General features: G+C 42.7%; 2 protein-coding genes and 1 non-coding gene across 10 annotated transcripts in view; all 3 read right to left on the bottom strand.

Annotated features, from left to right (window-relative positions):
- The window catches only part of cadm3 (cell adhesion molecule 3), a 104,987-nt gene extending 100,382 nt beyond the window's left edge, over positions 1-4,605 (bottom strand). For 2 of the 7 annotated variants that reach the window (XM_080292527.1, XM_080292530.1), the window contains exons 1-2: positions 4,323-4,605; positions 2,552-2,709 (exon numbers count right to left, since the gene is read on the bottom strand). In XM_080292527.1, the coding sequence (XP_080148653.1) occupies positions 2,552-2,642 (91 nt within the window). In that variant the 5' untranslated portion in view covers positions 2,643-2,709; positions 4,323-4,605. Of the gene's footprint in view, positions 1-2,551; positions 2,710-2,830; positions 3,484-3,817; positions 3,976-4,322 lie in introns of those variants that run through there. The other 5 variants (XM_026150967.2, XM_080292531.1, XM_026150972.2 and 2 more) reach the window with 4 other exon arrangements.
- Positions 4,606-6,467: 1,862 nt separating this feature from the next.
- Positions 6,468-6,541, bottom strand: trnar-ucu (transfer RNA arginine (anticodon UCU)). The gene has a single exon. It is a non-coding gene; the product is annotated as a tRNA-Arg (tRNA).
- A 1,580-nt stretch (positions 6,542-8,121) lies between these two features.
- On the bottom strand, positions 8,122-11,993 carry sdhc (succinate dehydrogenase complex, subunit C, integral membrane protein). Of its 2 annotated transcripts, none has more exons than XM_026150781.2 (6): positions 11,842-11,993; positions 10,843-10,902; positions 10,644-10,745; positions 9,823-9,884; positions 8,683-8,846; positions 8,122-8,381 (listed from the first exon to the last, which is right to left on the bottom strand). In XM_026150781.2, the coding sequence occupies exons 1-6, from the start codon at positions 11,856-11,858 to the stop codon at positions 8,277-8,279; spliced, it is 510 nt and encodes a 169-aa protein (XP_026006566.1). In that variant the 5' UTR covers positions 11,859-11,993; the 3' UTR covers positions 8,122-8,276. The 2 variants fall into 2 exon arrangements, with proteins under 2 accessions (XP_026006566.1, XP_080148652.1); XM_080292526.1 differs by having other exon boundaries at positions 11,771-11,866.
- Positions 11,994-12,312: the final 319 nt, after the last annotated feature.

Raw genomic sequence — 12,312 nt, 5'->3', positions numbered from 1 at the left:
ATTGATCAAGAGTTTAAACTATCATGAACGCTATCATAATACATGATCAACCCCATATGTCCTGGGAAAGTATTTCTTTTTTCTTAATTGTACCTCTCTGACCGATGATAAGAGACAAACAGTCAACATATTTTTAATCCACTGTGGACTCTGAGTATAACAATAATAGACGGTCCTACTCTGATGGCTCATCTGCTTTAACGTTGACTTGCTGAGCTAATCGTTTTCCTCTCTGATACATAACACTGAATTATTTAAGCTAAGTAGACCCTTCTCTTGCAAGGCCACTTAGCATGGAGATCTCCATTATGACGGCATGACCCACCCTACTCCACCTTCTACTAACAGCTCTGCTGCTGTGTCACAACATTCAGACAGATCGGAGCGGATGTGAGTGATGGGCTGGTGCTTTGCGGCTTATGCACTACATTTCCCTCTATAACTGCAACACCATTGCTTACCACATTACTCAAATGTCAAGAACAAAGCAGCAAACACAAGATTTATTCATGAATATATCTATTTTTCTGTATCTTGAATTTTTTGGCATTGTTCCTTGGTGTTGTATGTGTTGAATAAAAGCTGGGTTCCTTGTTTGCCAGTGGGAAAATCTACAACTTTTCATTATTTCTTGCATCAAGGCCACTAAGACAAATTTCAATACTACTGATAAAAAAGTATCCGGTCTTCTTCTGATTAATGCATTTCTATATGGTGCAAAAAATATATTTTCAAACATTTTTGACAAGTGATTCTGACTGATTTCACTGCAGTGATATTATTAATTTGGTTTCTGTGGAATTAATACAAGTACTTGATCATTATTTGATGACACATATTACTGACAAAAAGACATGGATGCCAAAATTGTTAACTCAGCACTCCACGGTTGCTTCCCATCTCTCAGCTGTGCTCTTTGACGTGTTTTCTCATCTCCTAAATGCTGTCAGACGTCCCAGGCTTAATTACTCTCCTTGACTGACATGATAATGTAAAACAGCACTTAGGTGAGACCAAAGCAAGAATTGGTCACGCATGGTCAGGCCTCCCTCCAGGCACACCTTAATCAAATGTGACATGCGTGTGAATGCGAGCCAAAATCATTTTCGGACCCAAATAACGAACCAGCGCCTGGGTTTCAATGACGAACTACACAGTTGGGGTCAGCATCCTGACAGGAGATTGATGTTTCATCATCAGTGCCTCAGTCTGAGGTGATTGTTTGTGCATTTCTCATCTTCAGCAACTCTAAAGGTTTTGACATGCTTCCATTTGCATTTGTATTACAGCGGCCTGATCCCAACTTCTAGACATACCCATATTGTTTCTCACTTTCTACCGCACTGACCAATGTGAGCTCACACCGACAATCCTTCGCTCCCCCAAATTGAATTCATAAATGCACGGAAACTCAAGTATACCTATTTCAACAGAAAATAAAAACAGCTGATGTGGATAAACAAATTCAAAGTACAGTAAATGTAGTCTGTGTGCGTGCATATCTATGGGCGTATACTGTGTATTTCTCCATGCATATGCATGCAGTGTGTATTCACAGGTGCATTCAGATTTGTGAAATAGTGTGGGTGTGCATAAGTGAATACAAGGGGCCTCTGAGAATATATATTGGAAATGCAAATCAGGGAACATCTATTAGGAGCCTTATTACCTGCTATATTGTCTTACAGTTCTTTGTCAAACTCTGTGCAAAAAAATACCAAGTGTAATGAGAAACATGCCGACAGGATTCTACCTATGTCAATCAATTTTCTGTGGATTGAGGGCCAGTGGTGACGCACCATTTTACCACTGGCAAAACTCGTCCTCTAAAGGTTGTATTACCAGCAGTCAGTCACTTGAGTGTTATGTAATTGGAAAGCACATCGGTCTGTATATTCTCGCCACTCACAGCAAGGATGATATCATTACAAAGTGCTTCTCTCATCAAATCCTCTCTTACCATCCGCTTTGAGCCGCACCCAGCTCATCGCAGTTTGAGCTTCAGCCATAAGGACTGTCATATGTCTGTATAAGAGTTTGCACGCTGCTTTGCCCCTACCTGAGAAAGCACAAGACAATCGCTCTTTATCTCCAAGTGTATACTCATGAGAAAGACAGAGAGATGCTAAGCAGGTAAACATCCAAGACTGCTAATGATGAGTGTTTGCCTGTGTTTTTGCATCTTAAGCGACCTTATGCAAGTCATTTAAGATGTCACTGAGAGAGAAAAAGAAGAGGAAGTTACTGGGCAGTGTGCTACTCTGGCAAAGGACCTGCAATGCACTGCTGAGCCCTACACCCACGTGCGAGTCACACACATTCCTAAAAAACAACAGCAGAAATCCCACTGGGGTCTGGGGAGGTGGGAGTGTCCCATGTGCTTATTAACGCTGCTCTGATTCCCTTGTCATAATACAGGAAACAACGAAAAAGCCTCAAGTAAACAGATAAGGGCCACCACAAGAGACAGAGAGAGAGGGTCAGGGAGGTCAGGGGCCCAGGGAGAGACAGTAAGAGGCAGACAGATACAGAGGGAGAGAGATGTGCTTACCAAAGCTAGTATTGCTGTGAACCGCAGCTGTGAAGAGTACTGTCAATAAGCTGACACTCCATAATGCAAAGGGGGCTGATGGGAAGGCCATGTTCGGGCACACAGATCCGCCTGTCTCACTGAATCCTCAGGAGGGCAGAGGAGCTCTGGAGTGTCACCTGCAGGGAAAGCAATGGTGAGATAAAGAAAACAAGCAGGCAAGGCCAACTGGCCACTAATTGCATCCCCTGCCACTGGTTGGCTGCAGCTGAATAAACGCTTGGCCCACCCGTTACTCACGCGTTGCTCCATGGGTATTCATCGATCTGGTTGTGTCATACTATACCGACGACTGATTGAGGGAGGTGGGAGTAAGGAGAGAGTGGGCGGTGATAGAGCCAAACAGAGGAGTAGACGGAGATGGTGGCGATGTTTAAGTGTTAATGAGGGGAGACGAGACGAATGGGGGTGGTGGGGGGGGGGTGTTCATATTACTGTCAATTTATTCCACTTTAACAAGCTGTGCGCATGTGGAAAGAAGGAAAACGAATGTTTCTGGGGCCATTTTCGAGCTCCAACTAACTCACTCTAATTAAAAATAACGCTAAGCAACATTCCCACAATTGGCAGTGAAAGAAAAAAGGAGAAGAGGAAAGACAATGAAAGACACAGCAGCAGCGGAGAGATACACCTGCCGCCCGCTGAGAATACACGGTGCGCTTTGCACTAGACCGGAGACGGACCGTCGTGCTTAATAGCTTCTCTGGCACTCGCTCTCACTCTCTCTCTCTCTCGCACTCCTTCTCTTCCTCTTTCTCTCACGCAGATTCCTTAAAATAGCAGTAGCTTGCGCAGAGGTGAGCCCTCGGTCCATCTGTGGACGGCTCCCTCATTGTCATCGCCGAGAGGGAACCGGGGCTGTAACGTTGGCTGCGGGACGGACGCACGAGCGGGCGGTTAGGGCGGGGACAAGGGGTGGGATGGAGTAATGGAGCGGAGGGGGGACGTGGAGGAGGGGGGGCATGTCATGGGAAAGGGATGTTGGGGACTAGAGACGGGGTGGGGGGTGTCTATGTTTATTGTTGCTCCAGCCCTTTCTGTTGAGTGATGGCGAGAAGCGAAAACAAAACTGGACCAAGTGTATCCATGGGAAATAACGCGGAAACTGAGCGCGAAGAACAGAAGTTCTTTGCTTACGCTTAACGTGGAGAGTGAAACCAATAAAGATGACGACAATAAAAATAATAACAACAATAATGAAAACAACAACAGCTCGCGCATGGCTACCTGCATTGCTGCGACGGACCGCGAGAGCACCAGAGGACTGGTTCTCAGGTCGGAAAACCAGTCCTTCTCCCGCGCTTGCAGAAAAATCTGGTGCTCTTGAGAATTTGGGAGACTCTTGAAAAGGCTGGAGAGAGGTGGCTGCTGCACACCCCGCGAGTTACGATCTTTTTTTCTGCAAAAGAGCGCGGAAAGAAAAAAAAGGAGGAGAGGAGAGGAGTCGGGAACAGCGCAGACAGCCCGACAACAAAACGTACATTTAGAGTAAATTATGAAACACTCAGGGATTATACACTTCTCTCCCTGGGCAGGCATAACGGATTACAGAGAGAGAGAGAGAGAGAGAGAGAGAAGGGAGACTCGCAGTGCGCACACGGACACATTCCTGGAGACGGAAAAGCGTCACCACTGACAGGTGTCTCCTGTCCGCCCTACAGGCTACATCCTAACCCTGTACATTAATACAAACTGTGAAACATTGCACGGCAATAACCACACGCTCACACACCGGTATAGTCCGCCTCCGGAGTCGGGTTTTGTTGATGCTGGTCTCCAATAAGGTCCCCAGTAAGGTCCCTCCTTTGATGCGCAGCAGTCGCTTGTTCAGAGCCTTCTTTCAATCTGCTTTTATCGACTTTTTTCTCTCTCCTTGTTCCTTCTCCCGACTCCTTGTTTTTCTTGCTTTTTCCCCCTCCGCTCACTCTCTCACTCTGTCTTTGTATCTCTATCTCTCTCTAGCTCGCTCTCCACGGCTACCGTTCACTGCAGCAAAAACAGACTGTCTGAAAGACGAGCGGGAGGGGAGGGGACACGGGAGGGAGGGATGGAGGGAGGGAGGGGATTTTAATACGATTTGGCCCGTACCACCGGGATAACAGGGCCAGAGCAGGGGCCTACTGACTGAGAGCAGCATGAAGGAGATGGAGCGGATAGTAAGATCTTACCATAGCGAAAAATCATCGTAATGTTGCTATAATATCCCACAGTGAGTCATCTGACCTTATCTGCCTTTATGGAATTTCATTATCCCCTGTTGTACATAAGCTCGCTTTATCTAAAGTTTCCATAGCCTACAGAGTAGGTACAAAATTCTTCTCCTGAATTCAGACCTACATATCTCATATCGGGTCATCTGAAGCTGATTGTCACGTTTCTCAGTGGAGTATAATGTTTCTTATCATTGATGCTTTGGAGCTATTACTTATATCTTGCAGATAGGCCCACTACTATTTCCCATCGGTTAGATAATTTCCATGGTTGCCTAATGATTTAACCGAGTCCTTGGCCTTGTGGAGTTGTGGGACTTCCGTTTCCTCCCTATTTTCCCAGAATACTGTAAGTCCTACTTTGCTGAGACGTTGTCGTTTCACAGTTTGTGCAGTAGTCCATTAATGTTTCTACATCATAATGGCTACACCCTTGGGAGTTTTGCATATGCTTGCAACGTTAAAGGGGAGAGTCCTTGTAGTTTTGACGTTTTTGACGTCAGTCCCGTTTGGGAATCAGGATCCAAGGGTGGAAGGGAGAGAGGGAGGAGGGGGAGGGGTTGTTCAACTTGCCAGAGAGGATTAAGGATTAGTTTGCGGGCGGATTAGGTCTGTGTGTGGGGAGGCATGATGGGGTTAAACATGGATGTCACGACAGCCCAATCAGTGGTGGTGGCAACAAACTGAAACCGAGGAGGTGGGGTTGAATGAAAAAATTAATAAATAAATAAAAAATTATAAAAACCATGGGGAGCGCGGGGGGAGTGGGGAGTGGTAGGGGAGTCGTGGCGTTTGAGAGATCTTCAAGCAAGCAGCTGCTTTCCCACACTGAAAGCAAATAACAATATCAGCTCTGGGCTCCCAGATTTGGGGGGTTTTAAAGATGGAAATAGTCCACCTTCGGGGATCCTTGAAAGGATTCAAGGTCCCCACCCTGATTTCCCTTAATTTAAAAATACACAATGACTTCCACCAACTCTTCTTCTCCACTCGCACTGTACAATGTAGTTATGGTCTTTAATTCAATACAGAATCTGCATACAAAAAAAAAATTCTAGCACTATGAGTCATTTATGTTCAAAGTAAACCGGAGCCTTTATCTCTCCCTCTGTCTCTGAACCGAATGGGAGGATGGAAACGCGGCATCTGGCATCATTAAACACTTGTTACGAGGACGGCAAAAGGCTTTAAACGTTTAGCTGCTGCCGCTGCTTCAGGAAAGCTTTTTGCTCTGGTTTAAATGAGCGAACAGCCCCAGGTGCCGAAACCGTGAGCGTGCGCGCGTGTCCGCTGGTGAGACTGTGCAGTAATGTGCTCGCGTGATAACTTAGCGCGCAGCCTGGGCAGTAAAGCTGGGAAGGAAGCCCCGTGAAGTTCTGCTATGGTTTCACGCCTTTTCCCTATTTCAAATCTGCATAGATGAGATGACCTTTGCGCGGTGACTTGGCTCCTGTGAAATTACCAGGCCAGATGCACTGTTTTTGAGCTTCTGCAAAATAAACACGACTATGAATCATCTTCTTTCCACCAATCCACCCTTGTCGTCGACAGTACAGAGCAGCTCTGTTATGCACATCTTATCTGCAAAGAACATTTAAAAAAAAGTAAGCTTTATTCCGAACCCTTCTCATTAAAGGAAAAAAATTACAGCCGGATCCTTACATCCACATCTCTGCCGGGACTCGAACCCGGAGCCTCTGGATTAGAAGTCCAGCGCGCTATTCCATTGCGCCACAGAGACTGAGGCACCGTTTTTTCTATCAAAACCGGGTTTATACTCCCCCTCCCAGCCGTGCGCAGCATCCTCACCACCCCTCAGCATCAGGACCGCAGCTCTGTGGTGTAATAATTTGCCAAACGGTAGGGGGTGCTGCCGCCGCATAATCATCAGTGACTTAATGTCTCATAGAAACAGTGGGAACTCCCGCTTTTCATCCCCCATTTGTTTCGTGCAAGTTATCTCGTCAAAATATCATTATGGTGATGTTATCAGAGCAAAACTAAAAGATGGAACATTGTGCATTGGAAATGCATCAACAACTATGAGCCAGAGTGCTTGTTGTTTGTAGGGGAATGAAACAGCCAATACTTCTATTACCCCCCCCATTTCTTTTTTTTACTCCCAAAAATGAGAAGAAATTCCGCAGGGTTTAGTGCAAACAGTCTATAAACAAATTCAGTCTTGGATCCTGCAGAGCCTGAGCAATTTTCCCATCCATCACAATAGAAAATTGCAGACCAATGGATGTGCAGCTCAGGTGGAAATGTGCCTGTTGTGTGGATAGGACTTTGTGTGGGGAATCCTGCGTATGCCAAATTAACAGCAATCAGACAAAAAACTCGTGTACAGAGAGGCATTTTGCAAGAGTTGATGTAACATTGAGCTGGCAGTGGTTAGGTATAGCAATGCCTGTCCAGCAACAGAGCTGATATGACTCTGTGGACATTACAACACCATCAAAAGCACTGAATTAACTCTTGACTTTTACAAATACTGGAAAAAACAGTTTGATGTGTCCTTTAGAAACAGACTGACAAAACGCATGACACAACACCCGAGAAAAAAAATAAAAATAAAATTATATATATATATATTCATCAATAAACCAAAAAGACATTCTGCCTAACAGGCATTTCCCCTCCAGGCATCGGTTACAAATTAATGAGCCAATTTTGTTACAGCTAACCTCAGAACCTGTTTTTTGTTGATCAGTATGCACTTGTTACTGTACGCAGCACAAGCGGGAGTTGGATCTGACTTTACATCACAGCTTGCCTTTATTCACACTGCAGGACAAAAGCAGGTGAGATGCAGTGTGTAACTCCTGTGCGGCTCAGTTGGAGGTAAGGCCCGAGGCAGGCTGCCGGTGAGGAGCCTGTTCACATGCACAGCTTCCCCCACTGAGCTGCCTCTACATTTCAGCCTCTCCCTTCCCTGCCGTTAAAAATGTATCTGAGCATCTGCAGCCTGGATAAGTTAAAATATAAATGACAGCCTACAGTTTAAAAAAACAACAACACACAAACACACCTTTCTGTGCACAAACAACATCAGCAGACACACTGGTTGAACTGGCAGTGACTGAGCACTCAGGGCAAAGAAAAGTGATTAATGATTTTGACGTCACAGCACAATTAGGCAAATTACATAAGGCATGTAGGACATGTCTAATTTTGGCTGCTGGTTGTTGTTCACGCTGAGAACAAGTGTGAAATAAACTGGGTCACATTTGCATGCACCTTGCACTCTGCTGCTGCATTTGCTGACCCCAAAGACTCTCCAAGTGTAATTAATTCAAAGGAAGAAACATCAAAACATAATTTCTAAATTTAGAATAACATAATCCTTTATTGAACACTTTGATGACATAAGTCTGCATTAGGCCACGGTACATATACACAAAACAAAACTCCCACAGTGAAATCCAGTTCACGTTCACTTTAACTCGCTCTGTTCATCACGTCTGGTCCTGAGCTCAGATCATGAGCAGAGCTATTGACGTGATGACGGACAGACCAATGACTGTGTAGCCGGTGCGGTAGACCTCTGGAATTTTGAAGCCTTTGCCCATATCCCAGCCCTGATTAGATAATAATAAACAGAAGAAGATCATAAAAAGAACATTAAGCACACAAAAACAACCTCAGTTTATAAATGTTGGCAAATGTAATTAGTAAAATTAGTAAACATGACAAAAGCAAAACAAAAATCTGTATCCTCTTAAAAGCTTAAGCTAAGCAGTCCAGACACCTCATAAAACATGCAAATGGAAAAACTACCAAAGAATTTCAAACAGACTCTAGTGTGAGGAAGAAAAAGGTAAGCAGTTCCTCGGTTAAATCATTAGGCAATTTTAAAATTATTAAATCATTAAATCTTACCAAGTGGCGAATGCCGTTATAGGTGTGGTAAGATACTGGGAAGGCAATCCCGAATTTGGCCAGCCCAGTGAGAAATGGACCAACGGACAGTGAGTGGATTAAATCCAGGTAGTAGGGGTAGCTCCCTGGCAAAACCAGCGCTGCCACCGCAAATGCTGAGATAGCTAAACACAGACAGAAATCCTGAGACCACCACACCTTTCATAATCAGTAAGAAATTAAGACATGCAAAAAGAAGCTCCACATGCTTCTAACATTTTCTCTCCATAAGCCACTTTACCACATGATCCAGCTCACCAGTAATTTTGCAACATGTGAAAGCCTCAGTTATGTAAATACTTTTTTGTTGTTTTTTGCTCTTGCTGGAGTGACAGCCAAATAATGGATCTGGATCAAACAAGTGCTTCTTGGGCTGCCTGCTACAATGCACTGAACACAATGGCTTATTTAAAGCTTCTATTTCTGTATTGCCTGGATGATAAAGAATATAAACTAAACAACTCCGTGTGAGAAAAGACATTCTTTAAAATATTTATATACATACAGAAAGTTGCATTGAAAACTAAATGTTAAATACTGACTGTTATGTTTAGATGAACTGATATGGCTTCCTGTCAGTTGGTGATAGATTTACTTCCCTCACTGTGAATCGAAGTTGATTTCAGGCACGTGATTACTCATGTGATTCTAATAGAAAGCTGAGAGACAGTAAGTGGCACTTAATGTCCGAGAGGTAGCCAGCCTGGCTGTTGAGTTTGGCCCTTATCGAGCCAATTAACACATAAACAAAGCTGATTCAGCTTTTACAGCATGTTCCATGAAGGTCAGCAGCACTGATATACAATACCACAATGACACGTGTTTTTACTCCAGGCGAATGACTGAAAGCTGTTAGCCATCTAGTGTTAATTTTCACATGTTAGGTTTAATTGTATTGAACAACTTGTGTTTTGTAATTCCAGTAAATGCTCTTAGTAAAAATCAATAGTGACAGACTACAATGCCCTGAAGACATTTCCAAGGTCACTTAAAAGCTGACAGTGGCTGTATAGCTTCTTTCACAACTGGTACTTCAAGGGCAAAACTAAATCATTTACTTGCTTTAACTTTAATTTTGGATGGAAAAAACAGATGTGTTACCTCCACTGAGCCCAATTCCAGTTCCTCTGTGCGTGATGGACATCATCATGGGGACAGACCACCTGAGACGCAAAACCCCCCCCCAAAAACCAGAGCACATTTAGCTTTCACACATACAGGCCTCAACTAATGATTATTTTAAATCTTTAAAACAGTTTTATGATGAATGAGGCTTTGATTTACAAGTAACAACACTGCAATTCTACATTTTAATCATGGAACTTTGATTTTGTGCCAGTGATGGATGCACATGCAAAGTTTGCATGCATAAATATGAATAAGCTAATGCTCTAGTACAGAACAGGCTAAACCCAGTGAAAGAGTATGACTTAAATCACTGGATTACAGATTGGAGAAGCTGAAGATTGTTGACAGTGTTAAAAAAAAAAAAGGTGCCCTGAGTCATCACAATGATCCCAAATGACAGAAAAATATTAAAGTTAAAAAAAAGGCAGCTGAACCAGGAGGGTAGCCTAGTGAGAAATTACATATACCGACATATACTGAACAAAAAAGGGGTTCTTTGCTGCAGGCGTTAGGATTGCAATAACTTGGTGACAGTACATTATAAGGTGCTTATTGCACTAAATCTCAGGTATTTGTGGGTTGCCCTGCTGTTTTATTAGCTTCAAAAGAATGAAAAACCTGCACAATCAGAAAAAATGATTTTAAAAGTAACAATATTTGCAGCTCAGAAAACGTGTTGCTGCAGATTTGAGGTGTCTCTGAAAACATAAAACAAATGGAGCAAATGACTTTTACTTTAACTGAGTCACATCTGAACAACACTGAGTAGACACCAGAAGGTATGCAGTACATACTTGTAGATGGTGACATGGGGAGACATGGGTCGGTTTAATCTCGAATTTTTGTCCCAAAACTTGTTCATCTCCTCCTTGGCTGTGGATCCCATTGGAGCCACACTGAAGAGGAGAGAAAATGGGGTGGTTACAGAAAACAAGTTTGCAGTAGCATCTATGTGTGCATTTATAAGCACTAACAAACAAGCACAGAACTCACTGTCTGTACAAGACACTGTACTGGGGTTTGGAGAGACAGACACTCTGACGTCCCAACGTCCTAAAGACATAAAAAACAAAAACAGGTTTAGATTTGAATCCTGGTTTACTTCAGAGTAAACCAGCAGCACCATGAGAAAGATATGTTGTAATGATGAAGATTTTTCAATAAGTAAACAGAGCTAAATAGGAACAAGGGGCAACAAGTCAACAAATTAACATAAAAAAGAACAATAACACATACAAAAAAAATAGGACACAAAAGAAGGTTTGAGCGTCGCTATTATTCATACTGTAAAATTGTTAATACTGTCAATAAAAAATGCTTAAGAGAGAATGATTTGTAGTTCGTTGTTGTATTTTTATAGTTCTATAAACAGTTATGGTCATAAATTTTGCATATTCGTTGGGAAAACCCAGCAATAAGTAAAGCCAAGTCTTAACTCCAGCTCTAGCGAGAAGGAACAAGTGAGAAGTGTCTGTTAAACAAACTCTAAAGGGTAATAGGTTCACTTCTACTAAACAAAGATCTGTTTCACATTTAAGGTAATTTAGACAACGCCAATCATTTGACAATCATTTGACCTGGGTAGAGTTACGACACTGTAACGGTGTAGTTCGATTATCACTTAACACAAACCTAAATCAAACAAATTCAGATTATCAACAGCGAATCAAGCATTCGTCAAGCGGTCATATGAAGGTTAAGGCGCCAAATAACCGCTTACGTCTGTCATTATTAACACTACTTGTCAAAGTCCACTCTCAGATAACCAAGAACATCTGACGCTAGCACGATAGCTACAGTAAGCTAGCGGCTTTCCACCACACTTGCGGTAAACAAGGATAATAAACGGAGACTACAAGTTACACCGAGGCGCGTCGACCTCAAACGTGCATTTAGTTTATTATACTTTTTCTCTACGCGCCTCAATATCCCAAAGAACAAGGAGTAAAAGCTTCCCAGAGCCCGAAAGTAATGCACTAAAGATAAACTGACCTTAGAAGCAGCGCCATGTTTGACGGACAGTGAGCGGAAGTGACGTTACGGATGTTGTTGTTCCGCGGCGTTCTGAAAAACCTTGAAGAGATTCAAGCTTGAAAAGGAGTTTGAACTGTCTGAGTGCTGTAAGGCATGGCGTAATGTTGAAGGTGACGTGTAATAATTCGGTTATTTTACAGAAAATGTCTGTTTTACTGTTGAAAATTTTTTTTTATCTGGAACCTCTTTGCAGCAAAATGCATCCAACTTTAAACGAAATCCCACATTTATTCACCATTTTAAGGCTGAAATCAATTTGTACTTTAAAATACTAAAATAACAAAAAAAATGTCTGTTTCCTTCACTTTTATGAACTTCATGTTAAACACAAGAAATTTAGACAAAAATAAAATACTCACTGACACTTTATTTTATTTTATTAAAACATAGGTAAATCAGTATGCTAATGGAAATCAAATCAATATAAAA

Source organism: Astatotilapia calliptera, chromosome 18, assembly GCF_964374335.1.
Source record: "Astatotilapia calliptera chromosome 18, fAstCal68.1, whole genome shotgun sequence".
NCBI classification, from domain to species: domain Eukaryota; kingdom Metazoa; phylum Chordata; class Actinopteri; order Cichliformes; family Cichlidae; genus Astatotilapia; species Astatotilapia calliptera.
This window is presented reverse-complemented; position numbering and strand designations above follow the sequence as displayed.

What these genes read in the sequence shown, in the direction of transcription:
- sdhc (XM_026150781.2), bottom strand. An exon ending in CCCCATGTCACCATCTACAA is followed by an intron (nt 9,885 to 10,643) that starts GTATGTACTGCA and finishes TTTGCGTCTCAG; the next exon opens with GTGGTCTGTCCCCATGATGA. An exon ending in ATAACGGCATTCGCCACTTG is followed by an intron (nt 8,382 to 8,682) that starts GTAAGATTTAAT and finishes TTATCTAATCAG; the next exon opens with GGCTGGGATATGGGCAAAGG.